This window comes from Bubalus kerabau, chromosome 9 (assembly GCF_029407905.1).
Source record: "Bubalus kerabau isolate K-KA32 ecotype Philippines breed swamp buffalo chromosome 9, PCC_UOA_SB_1v2, whole genome shotgun sequence".
Lineage (NCBI taxonomy): Eukaryota > Metazoa > Chordata > Mammalia > Artiodactyla > Bovidae > Bubalus > Bubalus kerabau.
The window spans coordinates 91,278,604-91,298,407 of record NC_073632.1 but is presented as its reverse complement, the minus strand read 5'-3'; the positions used below and the strand labels follow the sequence as shown (position 1 = coordinate 91,298,407).

The following is a 19,804-nucleotide window of genomic DNA, read 5'->3' as shown; positions in this document are numbered from 1 at the left end:
TCAGGCTAATTAAAAGGCCAAATTTAGTGGTCTGCTGTTACATTGGAAACTGTCCAGTACGTTAATATTTAGGTGTTAATAACATAATCACCATGGTGTGATCATTCACCTTGAGCCAGACATCCTGGATTGTGAAGTCAAGTGGGCCTTAGAAAGCATCACTACGAACAAAGCTAGTGGAGGTGATGGAATCCCAGTTGAACTATTTCACATCCTAAAAGATGATGCTGTGAAAGTGCTGCACTCAATATGCCAGCAAATTTGGAAAACTCAGCATTGGCCACAGGACTGGAAAAGGTCCGTATTCATTTCAATCCCAAAGAAAGGCAGTGCCAAAGAATGCTCAAACTACCGCACAGTTGCACTCATCTCACATGCTAGTAAAGTAATGCTCAAAATTCTCCAGGCCAGGCTTCAGCAATACATGAACCATGAACTCCCAGACGTTCAAGCTGGTTTTAGAAAAGGCAGAGGAACCAGAGATCAAATTGCCAACATCTGCTGGATCATCGAAAAAGCAAGAGAGTTCCAGAAAAACATCTATTTCTGCTTTACTGAGTATGCCAAAGCCTTTGACTGTGTGGATCACAATAAACTGTGGAAAATTCTGAAAGAGATGGGAATACCAGACCACCTGACCTGCCTCTTGAGAAACCTATATGCAGGTCAGGAAGCAACAGTTAGAACTGGACATGGAACAACAGACTGGTTCCAAATAGGAAAAGGAGTACATCAAGGCTGTATATTGTCACCCTGCTTACTTAACTTACATGCAGAGTACATCATGAGAAACGCTGGGCTGGAGGAAGCACAGGCTGGAATCTAGATTGCTGGGAGAAATGTCAATAACCTCAGATATGCAGATGACACCACTCTTAATGGCAGAAAGTGAAGAGGAACTAAAAAGCCTCTTGTTGAAAGTGAAAGAGGAGAGTGAAAAAGTTGGCTTAAAGCTCAACACTCAGAAAACGAAAATCATGGCATCTGGTCCCATCACTTCATGGGAAATAGATGGGGAAACAGTGGAAACAGTGTCAGACTTTATTTTTCTGGGCTCCAAAATCACTGCAGATGGTGATTGCAGCCTGAAATTAAAAGACACTCCTTGGAAGGAAAGTTAAGACCAACCAAGATAGCATATTCAAAAGCAGAGACATTACTTTGCCAACAAAGGTCCATCTAGTCAAGGCTATGGTTTTTCCAGTGGTCACATATGGATGTGAGAGTTGGACTGTGAAGAAGGCTGAGCGCCGAAGAATTGATGCTTTTGAACTGTGATGTTGGAGAAGACTCTTGAGAGTCCCTTGGACTGCAAGGAGATGCAACCAGTCCATTCTGGAGGAGATCAGTCTAGGTGTTCACTGGAAGGACTGATGCTAAAGCTAAAACTCCAATACTTTGGCCACGTCATGCGAAGGGTTGACTCATTGGAAAAGACTCTGATGCGGGGAGGGATTGGGGGCAGGAGGAGAAGGGGACGACAGAGGATGAGACAGCTGGATGGCATCACTGACTCGATGGACATGAGTCTGAGTGAATTCCGGGAGTTGGTGATGGACAGGGAGGCCTGGCGTGCTGTGATTCATGGGGTCACAAAGAGTCGAACGTGACTGAGCGACTGAACTGAACTGAACTGAACTGAAGATCTCATTGAACTCAAGAGTTAGCTAAGAAGGTGTAGAGAAAATGCCTATCACAGTTACTTTATTCTCCTTTTAATGTTAAAGGAATATGAGCAGTAATTCTGCAGTTCCCTGGGTACTTAATTTGGGATGAATAAGATGTTGGCAGGTGTTTTGAGCATCTGGCACCCTTTAACAAATTTTTGATTAATTTTTTAAACAGCTTTATTGAGGTATGAATGACATATAATGAAACTATAAATATTTAATATATAAAATTTGTAAAACTTTTGACATATATTTACCAGGGAGTTTATTTCCACAATCAACATAATGACACCAAAAGTTTTCTCATGTCCAAGTTACCTTAAAAAATAGCATTTCCTGAATGTCTGGAAATTTAGTTTATTTTTCATCTTTGCTTCCGTGATTCTCTGATATCTTTAATGCTATCACTCTTAAAATGTATCAGGTTTTTTGGGGGGGTTTTGCGTTAATAGTAATTGCGGTGGGAATGTTAGCCTGATGTTACTTCAGTTCAGTCAATGTCACGAATCTCGGTCCATACTTCTTCAGGCACTCTATCGGATCTAGTCCCTTCAACCTATTTCTCACTTCCACTGTATAATCATAAGGGATTTGATTTAGGTCATACCTGAATGGTCTAGTGGTTTTCCACACTTTCTTCAATTTAAGTCTGAATTTGGCAATAAGGAGTTCATGATCTGAGCCACAGTCAGCTCCCGGTCTTGTTTTTGCTGACCGTAAAGAGCTTCTTCATCTTTGGCTGCAAAGAATATAATCAATCTGATTTTGGTGTTGGCTATCTGGCGTGTAGAGTCTTTTCTTGTGTTGTTGGAAGAGGGTGTTTGCTATGACCAGTGTGTTCCCTTCGCAAAACTCTGTTAGCCTTTGCCTTGCTTCATTCAGTACTCCAAGGCCAGATTTGCCTGTTACTCCAGGTGCTTTTTGACTTCCTACTTTTGCATTCAAGTCCTGTATAATGAAAAGGACATCTTTTTTAGATGTTAGTTCTAAAAGGTCTTACAGGTCTTCATAGACCTGTTCAACTTCTTCAACTGACTTACTATGTTGTATTTGGAAGTAGAAGTCTCATTTGTTTTCTTTTTGTGTTAGACCAGGGTTTCTCTGCCTTAACCCCATTAACATTTTGAGCCAGATAATTCATTTTTATTAGGGGCTGGTTCTGGTTATTTTGTATATTGAGCTTTTACACTCCGGATGCTGGTAGTGTTCTTGCAGTTGTGACGCCCGTAATGGTCTCCAGTCACTGCCACATGTCCCCAGTGGGCAAAATCATACCCTTCCACCCCAGTTAATAGCCACTCTGCTAGACTGATAGAGAGAAATCAGGTTTGATAATTTATTAGTTAGCAACATTTGTTTTTGCTCCATGGTAAAGTCAAAAATTTCAAGTCAAACCATCCTAAGTCAGACTATCTGTATTCTCAACATGCTTTTTTTCTTTCTTTTCAGATCTATTCGGGTTAGTGGTATTTCTTGGTGTTGAACCTTACAGTGTCAGACACTGGTGGGTTCGACTTCTCTATCGTCCTTATTGCAAGAAGAATCCTCATTTCCTCTACAGCTTTATTGCCAAGATAATGTGGAGGTCTGCAAAGAAAGATGTGATTGACCAAGTCAGTAGCATAAGTATTTTTTGATTAAGTGTATTAGGAAAAAAATTTAAGAAGCAGAGTTGGGGTGAAAAGTTAAATTTCCAGGTGACATTTTTTTTTTCTCCTCTGTTTAGATCCAGATACCCCCTCAGACAGAAGAAACCCACTGGCTTCACTTTTCTCCAGTGGAAAGGCATTTCTATCACCGTCAACATGAGGTGTGCTGCCAGGATGCAGTGGTAAAACTCAGGAAGATTTCCGACTGGGCTTTGAAGCTCAGCAGCCTGGACAGAAGGACCGTCACCTCCATCCTGTATCCATTGCTGAGGCTCCGGCAGGCCTGCTGCCACCCACAGGCCGTTCGTGGCGAGTTCTTGCCACTCCAAAAAAGGTTTATTATCAGTCTTATACTGTAAGAAATAATAGAGCAGTGATAGACAGTATTGGGGGAAGGAAATGGCAACCCACTCCTGTGTTCTTGCCTAGAGAATCCCGTGGACAGAAGAGCCTGGTGGGCTGCTGTCCATAGGGTCGCACAGAGTCGGTCACGACTGAAGTGACTTAGCATGCATACATGCATAGGCAGTATTAAAGCAATTAGCTTCCTAGCCCACAGTTTCATTCAGGATCTTAGAACTGAGTTGTCATCTGTTTTTAGCAGTGTGGTGATTTTTCTTCAATATGGAACCCCATTTGTGAAAGAGAACCACATCAAAATTATTTTCATGGTTTTGAACATTTTTTTAGGACTGTTGAAGGGTTTTGTTGTTTTTTTTGGTTTTTGTTTATTTGTCTTCTGCTGCACTCCAGATAAGAAACACTTTTGTTCATTTTGCGTTATATTTTTTGGTTCTGGCATCAGGGAATTAGGTGAATTAGATTCCTATTAAATATTTTCTTTATAATTATAAACAAAGAGGCTAGTTCCTATCACAGTTTGATGAACAAACAAATTTTTTGGGACAACAGAGTATTGAAAGGAATAATCAAAGAATATAGTTAGGAATAATCAAAGAATATAGTTAAAAAGAATATAAAGTTATAACTTTATAAAGTTATAAAGAATATAACTATATTCTTTGATTATTCCTTTCAATACTCTGTTGTCCCCAAAAATTTATTTGTTCATCAAACTGTGATAGGAACTAGCCTCTTTGTTGTTTTTTTTTTTTTCAGCACTTGATATTAAAAAGATATCCTTTCAGGTGCTATAAGAAATATAAAGAGGAATTTGACTCTTATCCTTGACTATGAGCAGTTTGTAGATAACTAAAGGCAATGGCAAAGATTAGTCAAAGTGTGAAGTGAAAGTGTTAGTTGCAAAGTCGAGTCTCACTCTGCAACCCCATGGACTGTAGCCTGATAGGCTCCTCTGTCCACGGGATCCTCCAGGCAAGAATATTGGAGTGGGTTGCCATTCTCTTCTCCAAGGGATCTTCTTGTCTTGTCACAGGGATCAAACCCAGGTCTCCTGCACCGTAGGCAGATTCTTGACCATCTGAGCCATCAGACAAAATTTATAGATCTTTATAATGTAAAGAAAATATTGTGTATTTCACAAGAGGTATATATGAATTGCTGTGGGGCTTCCCTGGTAGCTCAGACAGTAAAGAATTCGCCTGCAATGCAGGAGACCTGCCTTCAATCCCTGGGTTGGGAAGATACCCTGGAGAATGGAATGAATGCCCACTCCAGTATTCTTGCCTGGAGAAGTCCATGGACAGAGGAGCCTGGCAGGCTACAGTCCTTGGGGTTGCAAGAGTCAGATATGACTGAGCGACTTCACCACCACAACCACCACTTTGCACTTTAGGAAGATTTTTCTAGTTCTGCTCTTCACTGACTGAAATGATAAAGAGTTAAAGAATGAGAGGATCAAAAGAAAGCTTCAGTTCAGTTCAGTTCAGTTCAGTTGCTCAGTCGTGTCCGATTCTTTGCGACCCCATGAATCGCAGCACGCCAGGCCTCCCTGTCCATCACCATCTCCCGGAGTTCACTCAAACTCATGTCCATCGAGTTGGTGATGCCATCCAGCCATCTCATCCTCTGTCATCCCCTTTTCCTCCTGCCCCCAATCCCTCCCAGCATCAGAGTGTTTTCCAATGAGTCAACTCTTCACATGAGGTGGCCAAAGTACTGGAGTTTCAGCTTTAGCATCATTGCTTCCAAAGAACACCCAGGGCTGATCTCCTTTAGAATGGACTGGTTGGATCTCCTTGCAGTCCAAGGGACTCTCAAGGGTCTTCAAAAGCTTGCTAGAATAGTAAACTAATAATGATAGTGATGAAAATGGAGGTAAACAGATATAAAGGATCACAGAGACTCTGTAAGAGACTGGTACTCTTGATCTTATGTAATATTCTCTCACTTGGAATCTTCTTTCTAGTTCTGAACAACCTGCCTTTTCTTTTAGCACCATGACAATGGAGGAACTGCTGACATCCCTGCAGAAGAAGTGTGGCACTGAATGTGAAGAGGCGCATCGGCAGCTAGTCTGTGCCCTCAATGGCTTAGCAGGCATCCACATCATTAAAGGTAGAAGGCGATGCTTTGTTATCTTTGATTCTTCTAAATACTTAATGAGGAAGATTAGTTATAATGTAAATCAAAGTCTCCCCAGAAAGACACTGTCACACAGTATTAATCATAATTTAAATAGGTCCAACTTAATGGAGAGCAGTTATACAGAACATTTCCAAAAAAAAAGTTTCAGTATGCTTTCACCAAACATTTCCACTTTTAGAAGTTTTTTGTGTAAACAGTTGAAACAACCAAAATAGTGAACAACTGAAACAACCAAAATGCCTAGAAATAGAATGGTTAAATTGTGACACATTCAAGTGAATGTTGGTCATTGACTTACAAAGTAGTATCACTTGTAAGTTCAATCTCCCAACAAATATTGGAGTATTTGCTATGTGCTGGTTATGATTTAGGTACTAAAAATAATGTAGTAAAATAAGTGTCAATCTAGCCTCATATCTGAAAAATTCATTTTTCTATAAGCATTTTATAGTATATATATTGCTATTATATATACATATTCTGTTTATCCTCATGATTGCCCAGTAGTTTAGTCATTACCATCCCTTTTTTATTTGAGAAAATGGGTTCAGAAGGCTTAGTTGCTTTCTCAAGATTACAGCTAGAAAGTGACAAAGAATTTGCCCTGGATCTCTTGATTTCACATCAGATATATAATTTTTTTATTATCCTATGTCCTCTTCTTTATCAAATGGGCATTTGTAAACCTCAGTATTATACTATATAGTAGGTTGCAACTCACCATCAAAAATTTCTGATGTTGAGTGATATGTCACTTGTAAATGATCACAATAATAAATTTCAGATTTCCCAACTTGATTATGAACTGCATTTCTCATTTTATTCTGTGTTGTTATGACTCAGAAGCTTAGACAGTAAATGAATTTCTTCACTTGGCCTTTTTTCTAGTCTCCTTGTCAGACTTGTCTCTTTTCCCCTGCTGTGAAATTATGCACAATATGGGAATTGGGAGGGTTATTCATCTGATCATTGTCCAAACACTGTAGCACTCTAACAGGATCAGTGTTTGACTGGCTCCTGTGTGGCAAAATACCATGCTATGATGTAGCAAGAGGTGCATCACTGCTCTTTTCAGGTAGTTCCCACTGCTTTCTCACCGTAGTTATTTGTCTGTGGCTGGAAACTATTGCTGATTGTTAAGAAGAATTCCTATTAGAAAGTCTGTTAATAAATGGTATGTCTATTCTCATTTAATGGTAATTATAAACTTAACTGTGGGGGATTAACTACTTTCAGTTTCTAGTTTAATTCATAGTAGTATATTAAATAATATACATTTTTAAAAGTAACATTACATATTTAACTTATATAATTTAAACTCTTCTAATATTAGAGACCAGATAGTGCAGATATGACTTCTAAATGAAATCTAAAATTAATATTAAACTCTAAAGGGATTCACATATTACATGCAAATATACATATATATGATATACAGTGTATATTTTAAGGTCCTCACTGATTATGGTGTTAAAAACATGATGTTATTTTAATTTTGTGTACTATATACGTGAAATATATATGTGTGTGTGTATCTACACACACACACACACACACACACACACACATATATATATATATATATAGAAGTGTTTTAGGTTCAGTTTTCTGAGAAAGAAAGCTTTTTTTCCTGATCATCACATATATTTTTCATTTCTACGTGTGTTTTTTTGGAAAAAATTAGTTTGGCAGTATCGAACCAGTAGTTTGTCTAGTTGTTAATATGTTTAGTGCCATCAAGTGGCAAAGAATGGATATTTCCATATTTGGCTTATATTTGCATAGCTCATTGAATATGGATATTTTTATGTCTTGGTCTGGGAAAGACATAAAAATATTTTTTTTTTCACTATAAAAAATCTTTTTTTTTTTTCATTAAGTAGTGAAAAGAAAGCAGATATTGTAATGAATAGCTCAGTTTCATCTGCTTTTATTATAGTCTAGTCATTGTACCTTCTTTAAAAGGTATAATAATTATGAAGAGAAAATTATGAATTATTCTTTATAAATGACAGTATAAATATTAATGGAATCCATATGTCTTTTGAAGAGCTAAAGAGAGCACATTTGTGTGAAGATAATTGTGTTACTCCTACATTATAATGCAACTTTATTATTATGAAAGTAATCTGCTTTATAAAAATGAATAGAGATTAGATGACTTGGAAGGTACTGTGAAAATGTGTGCTTTAGAAAGCTTTATATTAAATAACTGGTAGAACTAGATATGGGAGAACGCAATGGCACCCCACTCCAGTACTGTTGCCTGGAAAATCCCATGGATTTTCTGGTAGGCTGCAGTCCATGGGGTCGCTAAGAGTCAGACACGACTGAGCGACTTCACTTTCACTTTCCACTTTCATGCACTGGAGAAGGAAATGGCAACCCACTCCAGTGTTCTTGCCTGGAGAATCCCATGGACAGAGAAACCTGGTAGGCTGCAGTCCATGGGGTCGCACAGAGTCAGACACGACTGAAGCGGCTTAGCAGCAGCAGCAGAACTAGATATAAAACAGTGGTATAAAATCAAGTGTTTTGTGCAACAATTTGAATGTACTTAATGCTGTTGGACTACACTCTTAAAAATGGTTGAATCGTAAATTTTATTTTATGTATACTTTACCACAATAAAATATACATATATGGAATCAGCTTTAACAGAGAGAAAGTGTGTGTGTTAGTCACTCAGTCATGTCCGACTCTTTGCAACCCCGTGGACTGTTCTTCTGTCCATGGAATTCTCCAGGCAAGAATACTAGAGTGGGTTGCCATTCCCTTCTCCAGGGGATCTTCCTGACTCAGAGATTGAACCCGGGTATTCCGCATTGTGGGCAGATTCTTTACTGTCTGAACCACCAGGCACATATATATGTATATAGAATGTTCATTATGGCTATGAGCAAAATTCTAAATCCATGATATTAGTAAAACTGGTTTAAAGTTTAAAATAAGCAAGTGTATGCAACAATCAGGATAAAAGCTTTTTCCTCAGCAAACTGAAATTAGAACATCTCTATCTTTTTCTCCCTTGTGTTTCATGATTTTGCCACTGTTAGATTTTCATTTTAATTGTATGTATAAATTACTGGTTTCAGGTTTTTCCCCAGGCAGGAAAAAAGATAGGTTGCATTAGTCAGAGCCATTAAAAATGTTTCAGCTCTCCTTCACTGAAGTCTAATGAAACTTTCTGAAAGAATCAGGTAGTAAATATTTTAGGCTTTGTGAGCCATAAGATTTGTGACAACTGTTCAGCTGTTGTAATACAAAAGCTGCCACAGGCAGTACGTGAAGTCCTCGTGACTGGGTTCCACTAAAACTTGATTCATGGACCCTGAGATTTAATATCATGTAATTTTCACATGTCACAAAATAGTATTATCTTAGTTTTTATTTCAACCATTAAAATGTAAAAATAAATTCTTAGTGTGTAGACCCTAGAAAAATACAGTCCGATAAGACCCATGGGCCATAGTTTGTCAGCTTGTGCTTTTGTACTTTTTTATGACTTTATTTGTATGAGCTATTTTTTAGGTATAACAAAAAAAAGCATAAATCTCTTAGACTAACTGTGAATTATATAACCAGAAATAGAAAGAATTGTAAATTTTTGAAATATAGTTATAAACTAAATCATTCTGGCCTAATACCAACAGAAACAATACCTATCAAGAGGAGTGCATTGTTTTTCTGAGAAGTACATGTACATTGGTCATAGTGTTTTGAATATTTGTTTATAAACACATGTAAGTACCCTAAATTTGTCCTTAATTTCAAACATCCTAATGACTACTGCTTAGAAGTCATTAACTTGAAAAAGAAGAAAACATTAGTTTAAAAGTTAGAGTTTGTTTTTTAGCATAATTTTAAAACATTGTATTTGATTGGTATTCTATTTCTGTGAAATTTTAACCCCCAAGAAAGGGTGCTATCATCAACTTTTTTTACTGGGGCAGTCATATTAATACCAACTCAAATTCCTTTTCATAAAAAATAAATTAGGGAGTTCTAATCAATGCTGTATTATTACAGTAGGTATTTTTAGATGACTTTGAGAGCTAAATATGTGATTTTCTTATTCTTTAAACATATTTTGATTATCCAGGCGAGTATGCTTTGGCAGCAGAACTATACAGAGAAGTGTTGCGTTCATCTGAGGAACACAAGGAAAAACTCAAAACAGATTCACTGCAAGTAAGTAAAACTAAACAGTTTCAAACTGTTTGATCTTTGTAAAATAAATTTTCTGAATATTTAAGAGGACGAAAGGTAACAAGTGGAGTGAGTCACAGTCACTGGGGATAAAACTTAAAATTCATGTTGTCTTAACAAGCACCCAGGATGTCTTTTTGTATAGACCCAAAAGTTTGAGAAACACTAATATTCTGTCTACTCAGGCCAGTATTGGCTATGAGGCTGACTAGATAAGCCTAACCTACATTAGAAAAGCAGCTCAAAACATTCGTATTTCAAAGAATGGCATCAGTTTTATCACTTTTGCGTATTTACATCAGCATATTTATTTACATGATATTCAGCAAAAAAAGAAATTGAGTTTCACTCAGCAGTGGAACTAAGTAATAACAATATTTATCCAATGGTCTTCTAATTTAGTTTTTGTAGGCCTTTTAGGGATATTTGGATATTTGAATTGTAACACTTAAGTGTGAAATTTCTTCTTCTTGATTCTATCAGTGGATCATATAGACAAGACTCTAGCTAAATGGTAAATAAGATTCCTTTTATGAATCCTGGTAAGTTTAGGCTTGAGTCCCAGGTGAGGCTTCTTTTTTACTGTTCAGAACCTAGACCTTGGAACCTCATGTTCACCTGTGTCTGAGCAGGTGTTAGGAGGAGTGTATGGGGGAGGGAGAAGAGGAGAGAAAATTAAATACTAGTATCCTTATATTATGTATGCATGGATGAGGATTACAGAAGACTTTGGACCTTAAGCAAATGTGTTTACCTTATGAGAGAAGGAGCAAGTACAAAGATACTGTGCTCCTGAATAAAGGAAACAGAAGTGGACAGGTGAGTCCAGTGCGCCTGAGCTCAAGAGTGAAGAGTAAACCGTCAGGCAGCCTGGTTCTTGCTTTGAGTCACAGCAACTCAGCCTGCTAACCAGGCATAACCCAAGGAATGTCTAACTCTGTCCAGTCAAATTAACCACTCTGCTCTGTTGGGATAAACATGTAAGGGAACAGAGAGAGAGGTGTTCCTCCCAGTCCATTCCACCAGCTTGTGCAGAATGCAGCAGAAGCCTCAGTACAGTCACAGACCCAATATCACAGTGAGATGTCTGGCTTATAGTAATATTTAATACAGAGATTTAAGGTGAAGTTTTCTCCTTTATTCTACACCATCTTCACCTCCAGCCCCTCCTCTTTTCAGCCCTTAAATTCAACAGATCCAGGTCACAGCCCTGTTTTCTTATGTATTTCATTATCTTTGGTTTTATAATATCATAAATTGCTAGGCTCATCCAGACTTATTTTCCAGAAGAGGAATCAAGTCTATCATCAACCTTTCTACTTTACTGGACTTACTGGACATATTCATATTTCCCCATATAGACAAGTGCATGTATAAGAGAAGAAGTTACCTATATTACATACTTTGTTAAAAACATAGACATGTTTCATAAGACCATATATTTTAACTGAAAATTTACATCATTATGAATTAAGATAATTACAGTAAAACTGACTCTGAAGAAAGTTGGTATCCAAGTTATATTTAAAGGAAAAGAATCCAATGATTTGGCCTTAAATGCATTATTAGTGTTCTCTATGCCTTAGTGATAGTAGATTCTCCCCTTAGAGTCCACTGCATTGGCTGTCATAATTGCTGCCTTTTATATGTTTGTAGAGACTTCATGCTACCCATAACTTGATGGAATTGTTGACCGCCAAGCACCCAGGGATACCTCCTACCCTGAGAGATGGCAGACTTGAGGAAGAGGTAATTTTTTTTTTCATTCTGCCTATAAAAGAATTTTTTCTCAGACTTCATATTCCAGCTAACTGATACATCCTAGGAAATCAAAAGGTAATCATGTTTCCTTGCTGCTTTGATGTTCCAAACTTTGCTGTGGTGATTTTGGGTGGCATAGAATAGCAACTTTCCATATTATTTTGTTTCTCTGATAATCTTCTTGCAGCTGTGTGGCAACTGCTTGTTGTAGACATGGCTGCGGGTAGCCAACAGCACAGAATGTAAATAAGCAACAAATTAAATGAAATCATGTTGATTTCATTACAGACCTGCCAAAGGTGTAGTTTAGTAAAAATAAAGTTTTCTACTTTTTCCACCTTTCAGTGTATTATTTAAAGAAATAAATAAACTCAAATTTTCACTATAACTTATGTCCTCAAAGAAATTCCTTCTGCAATGAATATTGCCTCTCATTAGAAACAGTGACATAAAATAGTTTTAATACACTTATTATGCCAATTTCCCAGTGAAATTTTGCCTCATTAAAGATCAGAAAGATGGCAAACCTAAAAGCAAAAGAGCAGTAGATGTGTTTGAAAACTACTGAACCTGTAAATGGAGCCTTTATGTAAATTAAGAGGATAAAAAAATGAGATTTTGTAAGTATGTACTTACTTGTAAGTAAATATGTAAATATTTTTAAGTATGTATCTAGTTAGATGCTAGATAGTAATCTAGCATCAAGTGTATGAAATTTTCAAGTGAAAAAGTGTATGAAAATTTGCAAGTGAAATTTTATTCCCAGTGCAGGCGTCTAATCTTTATATGTAATCAGTCACTTTATTAAATGCTTTCAGTGACAGGAAGCTCTCTGGGAGACAGTCCTATCTATTAATAGACAGCTCTAATGACCAGCTAATTACAACCAAGGAATTGTAATGGATATTAATTGGAAGGTTGTGACAGGAAGAGGAAAATTGCATCATGAGGTGGAGGGTTCATACTATGTAGATGTATTTCCAAGGAAATCACTTTATCACTTTGGCCTAACTCTTACATGATATGAAGCCTTGGTATTTCAAAGCTGGATGAAATTCTAGAAATCATCCATTTCCACCACCTCTTTTTGTAGATGAAGTAACTGAAGCCTAGGAAAATGAAATGGCTAGTCAAAAGAGATGTGTCTATTCACTTGACTTCCTGAAATTGCTGTTGTTGTAAGTCAGAAGTGGTCTACTATTGGCAATTTCTTATGGCTCATCCCACTACTAAGTGGAGTATTGGGATTTCCAGTTCAGTAGTCTTTCCAGTTTTTCTCCCACTGTCCACATAGCCTCTGATCATCCCCTTTCTTCATTCATAAAATAGTTTCCAGAGTCAGTTAAGTATTTCAATTAAATGGACAAAAGTGAATTTCCCTAAGTTTCCTAGTGGAAACTTACACGAATAAAATTTTTCAGTGTTTCTGTTGCTTTGCAAATAACATGATCCTTTTTGTTTTGAGAAGTTGAAAGGGCCCCAATTTTTGAATCCTTTTTGTATTAACCTTCTAGGACTGCCATAACAAAATACAGACTAGGTGACTTAAACCATAGAAGTTTCATTTCTCACACTCATGGACTGGAAGAATTACTGTTGTTAAAATGTTTATGCAGCCCAAGCCAATATACACTTCCAGTTTAATTCCTATTCAAATTCCAATGGTATTTTTCACAGAAATAGAATAAACAATCCAAAAATCTGTGTGGAACTAGAAAAGATCCTGAATAACCAAAGTCATCTTGAAAAAGAAGAACAAAGCTGCAGGCATTATGCACCCTGATTTTAAGCTATATTATAAAACTATAGTATCTAAAAGAATATGGTGTTGATATAAAAGCAGACACATAGATCAGTGGGAAAGAACAGAGAGAGCCCAGAAAGAAACCCACCCACATATGGTCAGTTAATTTATAAAAAAGAACAAAGATTCAGTTCAGTTCAGTCTCTCAGTTGTGTCCAACACTTTGCAACCCCATGGACTGCAGCACACCAGGCCTCCCTGTCCATCATCAACTCCCGGAGTTTACTCAAACTCATGTCTATAGAGTCGGTGATGCCATCCAATCATCTCATCTTCTGTCGTCCCTTCTCCTCCTGCCTTCAAGCTTTCCCAGCATCAGGGTCTTTTCCGTTGAGTCAGTTCTTCACATCAAGTGGCCAAAGCTGGAGTTTCAGCTTCAGCATCAGTCCTTCCAATGAATATTGGGGACTGATTTCCTTTAGGATGGACTGGTTGGATCTCCTTGCTATCCAAGGGACTCTCAAGGGTCCAACACCACAGTTCAAAAGGATCAATTCTTCGGCACTCAGCTTTCTTTATAGTCCAACTTTCACACCCATACATGACTACTGGAAAAACTGTAGCTTTGACTAGATGGACCTTTGTTGGCAAAGTAATGTCTCTGCTTTTTAATATGCTGTCTTGCTTGGTCTTAACTTTTCTTCCAAGGAGCAAACGTCTTTTAATTTCATGGCTGCAGTCACCATCTGCAGTGGTTTTGGAACCCAGAAAAATAAAGTCTGTCACTGTTTCCCCTATTTACCCATCTGTTTGCCATGAAGTGATGGTACTGGATGCCATGATCCTAGTTTTCTGAATGTTTGGTTTTAAACCAACTTTTTTACTCTCCTCTTTCACTTTCATCGAGAGGCTCTTTAGTTCTTCACTTTCTGCCATAAGGGTGGTGTCATCTGTGTATCTGAGGTTATTGAGATTTCTCCTGGTAATCTTGATTACAGCTTGTGCTTCATCCTTGTCCAGCATTTCTCATGATGTACTCTGCATATAAGTTAAATGAGCAGAGTGACAAAATACAGCCTTGACGTACTCCTTTCCCGATTTGGGACCAGTCTGTTGTTCCATGCCCAGTTCTAACTGTTGCTTCTTGACCTGCATACACATTTCTCAGGAGGCAGGTTAGGTCGTCTGGTATTTCCATCTCTCAGAATTTTTCACAGTTTGTTGTGATGCACACAGTCAAAGGCTTTGGTATAGTCAATAAAGCAGATATTTTTCTGGAACTCTCTTGCTTTTTCAGTGATCCAGTGGACGTTGGCAATTTGATCTCTGGTTCCTCTGCCTTTTCTAAAACCAGCTTGAACATCTGGAATCTCGCGGTTCACGTATTGCTGAAGCTTGGCTTAGAGAATTTTGAGCATTACTTTAATAGCATGTGAAATGAGTGCCATTGTGCAGTAGTTTGAGCATTCTTTGGCATTGCCTTTCTTTGGGATTGGAATGAAAACTGACCTTTTCCAGTCCTGTGGCCACTACTGAGTTTTCCAAATTTGCTGGCTTATTGAGTGTAGCAATCATCTTTTAGGATTTGAGATAGCTCAACTGGAATTCCATCACCTCCACTATCTTTGTACATAGTAATGCTTCCTAAGGCCCACTTGACTTCACATTCCAGGATGTCTGTCTTGAGGTGAGTGATCACACCATTGTGATTATCTGGGTCGTGACGATCTTTTTTATATAGTTCTTATTCAATAGGGAAAGGACAGTCTCTCCTTTTTTTTAATTGAAGTATGGTTGATTTGATATGGGGCTTCCTTGGTGGCTCAGATGGTAATGAGTATGCCTGCAGTGCAGAAGATCCAGATTCAGTTCCTGGGTTGGGAAGATCCCCCGGAGAAGGGAATGGCTACCCACTCCAGTATTCTTGCCTGAAGAATTCCATGGGCAGAGGAACCTAGGAGGCTACAGGCCATGGGGCTGTGAAGAGTTGGACACAACTGAACAACTAACACTACTACTACTATAGTTAGTGTATGAGACAGTATACAGCATAATGATTCAGTATTTTTATAGATTATACTTTGTTATAAGCTATTGCAAGATAATGGCTATAATTCCCTGTACTATACAATATATGCTTGTTGCTCTTCTGTTTCATATGTCGTGGTAGTTTGTATCTCATCCCCGGATTTGTCCTGTCCCCTTTCATCTCCCCAGTGGCAACCAGGAGTAGTTTGTTTTCTGTATCTATGAGTCTGTTTTTGTTTTGCATATATATTCATTTTATTTTTTAGATTCCAAGTGTAAGTAATATGATAAAATGTTTGTGTTTCTCTTTCTGCCTTGTTCACTGAGCATGATATTCTCTGTGTCCATCCATGTTTCTGCAAATGGCAGAATTTCTTTCTTTGATTATAGCTGAATAGTATTCCATTATAAATATTTACAATAGCCTCTTTATCCATTCATCTCTGTTGATGGGCACTTGGGTTTTATCATGTCTGTTAATTGTAAATAGTGCTGCTCTGAACATCAGAGTATATGTATCTTTTTGAACTAGTGTTTTCATTGTTTTTCCATCTGTATACTCAGGAGTGGAATTGCTGAATCATATGGTACAATATCTAGTTTTTTTTGAGGAATCTCCATACTGTTTTCCTTAGTAGCTATACCAGTTTACATTCCCACCAACAATATGCAAGGGTTCTTTTTTTCCATGTTATCCCCAACACTTGTTATTTGTAAACTTTTTGATATAGTCATTCTCACATGTGCGAGGTGATACCTCATTGCTGTTGTAATTCATATTTCTTTAATATTTAGTGGTTTTGAGCATCTTTTCATGTGCCTTATTAGCCATCTCTGTGTCTTCTTTGGGAAAATGTCTGTTCAGGTCTTCTGCCCATTTTTTAATTAGGTTGTCTTTTTGATATTGAGTTTTATGTGTTGTCTATATACTTTAGATGCTGACCTCTTATCAGGGATTTAGATATTAACCCCTTATCAGGCAGTTAAAAAATAGGCACAGGATAGGAATAGACATTATTTCAAAGAAGACATACAGATGGCCAACAGGTACATGAAAAGATGCTCAATGTCGTTAATCATCAGGGAAGGCTAGAAGTCTAATACCAAGGTATCATCAGGGTTGGTTGCTCCTAAAGATTCTCTCCTTGGCTGGTAGACGGCTGCCTTCTCACTGTGTCCTCATATGGCCTTTTCTGTGTGCACTTGCATCCCTGGTATGCCTCCCTTTTCTTTTAAGGACACTAGTCATTTTGGATTAGGGCTCCACCCTTATCATCTCATGTATGTGCATTTCCTCAGTCACTTTCTTAAAGACCCTGTCTGTAAATATAGTCACATTGGGGGTTATAGCTTCATCATACAGATTTTGAGGGAACACAGTTCAGTTCAGAAAACCTGTGTTAGTGTATATTCTCAAGTGTTAGTTCTAAACTGACATAATTCCAGGGAATTATAATAACTGAATGAGATAAGAAATTCTAAAATGTATTCCTGCTTTGCCTTATAGTTTAAAATGTTACTGCTCTTCCTCCTCCCATTTTTTTTTTAATTAAAAAATTAGAAATTTGGAGAGCAAATCCTTGGAATTTTTTATATTATATGACTTACAGGTAAATGTAAGTCAAGGTGGCCTCCAGATAAATTCTCTTCAACATACATATTAGGAACTTCTAGCATGGGTTTTATATTCTCTACAGTATACTTGAGTTTAATGCTTAAGTTAAACACATTTAAATAAATAAAATAAGCACACTGTTCTTGAAACATCATACTAGATTATTTTCTTGACCTGGAGCAAAAGTTTATACTTGTTTCATGTTTCAACACAGGCCAAACAGCTACGAGAGCATTATATGAGCAAGTGTAACACAGAGGTTGCGGAAGCCCAGCAGGCTTTGTTGCCTGTGCAGCAGACTATCCGTGATCTTCAGAGAAAGGTATGTATGTAATTTTCCTTACTTACATTTTTCTCCACATAACATTTTGGTGGTGTGAAGACCTTCGGGAGTGCGAAGTCAAATGGGCCTTAAAAAGCACTACTGTTAATAAAGTTAGTGGATGCAATGAAATTCCAGCAGAACCAGTCAAATCCCTAAAGTATGATGCCATCAAGGATTTGCATTCATTATGCCAGAAAATCTGGAAGACCCAGCAGTGGCCACAGGACTGGAAAAGGTCAGTCCTCATCACAGTTCCCAAGAAGGGTACTACCAAAGAATGTGCTAACCATCAAACAGTTGCACTCATCTCTCAAGCTAGTATGGTCTTACTTAAAATCTTGCATGCTAGGCTTCAGCATTATGCAAACCAAGAACTTCCAGATGTCCAGCTGGGTTTCAAAAAGGAAGAGGAACTTTAGAGATCACATTGCCAACGTTCGGTGAGTTATAGAGAAAGCAAGGGAATTTCAGAAAAACATCTCTCTCTGTTCATCAGCTACGCTAAAGCCTTTAACTGTGTGGATCATGACAAACTGTGGAAAGCTCTTGGATGGGAGTACAGACCACCTTATCTGTCTCCTGAGAAACCTGTGTGCAGCTCAAGAAGCAACAGCTAGAACCCTGTATGGAACAACTGATTAGTTCAAGATTGAGAAAGGAGTATGACAGGGCTATCTGCCGTCACCCTGTTTCTTTAATCTGTATGCTGAGCACATCATGAGAAATGCCAGACCAATGAGTTACAGGCTGGAATCAAGATAGGCAGGAAAAACATTAACAACCTCAGATATGCAGATGATGCCACTCTAATGGCAGAAAGCAAAGAAGAACTAAAGAGCACCTTGATGAGGGTGAAGGAGAAGAGTGAAAGAGCCAGCTTAAGACTAAATATTAAAAAACTAAGGTCATAGCATCCGGCCCCATTAGTTTATGGCAAATAGAGGGGGAGAAGGTGGAAATAGTGACAGATTTTCTCTTCTTGGGCTTCAAAATCACAGTAGATGGTGACTGCAGCCATGATATCAAAGACGAATGCCTCTTGGCAGGAAAGGGATGACAAACATAGACAGTGTGTTGAAAAGCAGAGACATTAGCCTGCCAACAAAGGCCCACATAGTGAAGGCTATGGTCTTCCTGGTGGCCACGTATGGTTATAAACACTGGACTGGAAAGAAGGCAGAACACCAAAGAATTGAGGCCTTCCAACTGTGGTCCTGGAGAAGACTCCTGAAAGTCCCTTGGACAGCAAGGAGATCAAACCAGTCAGCCTTAAGAGAGATCAACCCTGAATATTCACTGGAAGGAATGATGCTGAAGCTGAAGCTCCAGTGTTTTGGTCATCTGATACGAACAGACAACTCATTGGAAAAGTCCCTGATGCTGGGAAAGATTGAGGGCAGAAGGAGAAGAGGGCGTTAGAGGATGAGATGGCTGGACGGCATCACCGATGCAATGAGTATGAACTTAGGCAAAGTCCAGGAGATGGTGAGGGACAGGGAGGCCTGGCCTGCTGCAGTCCATGTAGTCTCAAAGAATCGGACACGACTGGGACACTGAACAACAACAACATTTTGGTTTATGTTCTGATCTGGGGAGAAACTTGAGCTTTCTTATTATCTTGGAATTCTTAGCACCTAGTATAGTGAAGTGAAAGTCACTCAGTCGTGTCTGACTCTTTGCGACCCCATGGACTATACAGTCCATAAAATTCTCCAGGCCAGAATACTGGAGTGGGTAGCCTTTCCCTTCTGCAGGGGATCTTCCCAACCCAGGGATCGAACTCAGGTCTCCCGCATTGCAGGCACTTCTTTACAGCTGAGCCACAAGGGAAGCCCGTATAGTACCTGGGCCACAATAAAAGTTTATTTGCTGTTAACAGTGTTTATTGATTGAATGAACAGATACAGAAATAAGTCACGTATTTTGAGGTTATTTGATTTCTTTTAAGGTATAGTGGGGTTTCCTCTACCCTTGGTGTATATAACAAGTTGTCTTTTGAAGAAAGTAGACTTCCACAACCTTCTTTTGATCTTAGATGTGCATGTTTCCAAAATCTTTCAAGGTTTGAAATATTAGAACTATAAGTATTTTTCTTATGAAATATGTGCCATTTGTCATTTCTAAAATTTCTCTTTCATGAAGTCAATAGCAAAGTTTAAAAAGGAGGCTACACAAAATACACTTTTAGTTTTTGATTTTAATCAGTTACACCACGTGTTATTCTTCCTAATTCATTAATTATTTAGTATTCAGGCATATTATTTTGTTAATACCATAGATTATTCATTGAGTAGA

The 19,804-nt window shown here is 38.1% G+C and overlaps 1 protein-coding gene across 4 annotated transcripts in view; it reads left to right on the top strand.

Moving 5' to 3' along the window:
- Window positions 1–19,804, top strand: part of SHPRH (SNF2 histone linker PHD RING helicase) — a 90,849-nt gene that overhangs the window by 26,447 nt on the left and 44,598 nt on the right. For all 4 annotated transcript variants that reach the window (XR_008698386.1, XM_055535882.1, XM_055535883.1 and 1 more), the window contains 6 exons: window positions 3,120–3,283; window positions 3,397–3,653; window positions 5,676–5,797; window positions 9,930–10,018; window positions 11,693–11,785; window positions 17,399–17,506. Coding sequence is in view for 3 of the 4 variants with exons in the window: in XM_055535882.1 (XP_055391857.1) it covers window positions 3,120–3,283; window positions 3,397–3,653; window positions 5,676–5,797; window positions 9,930–10,018; window positions 11,693–11,785; window positions 17,399–17,506 (833 nt within the window). In the remaining variant the exon portion in view is untranslated. The remainder of the gene's footprint in view (window positions 1–3,119; window positions 3,284–3,396; window positions 3,654–5,675; window positions 5,798–9,929; window positions 10,019–11,692; window positions 11,786–17,398; window positions 17,507–19,804) is intronic.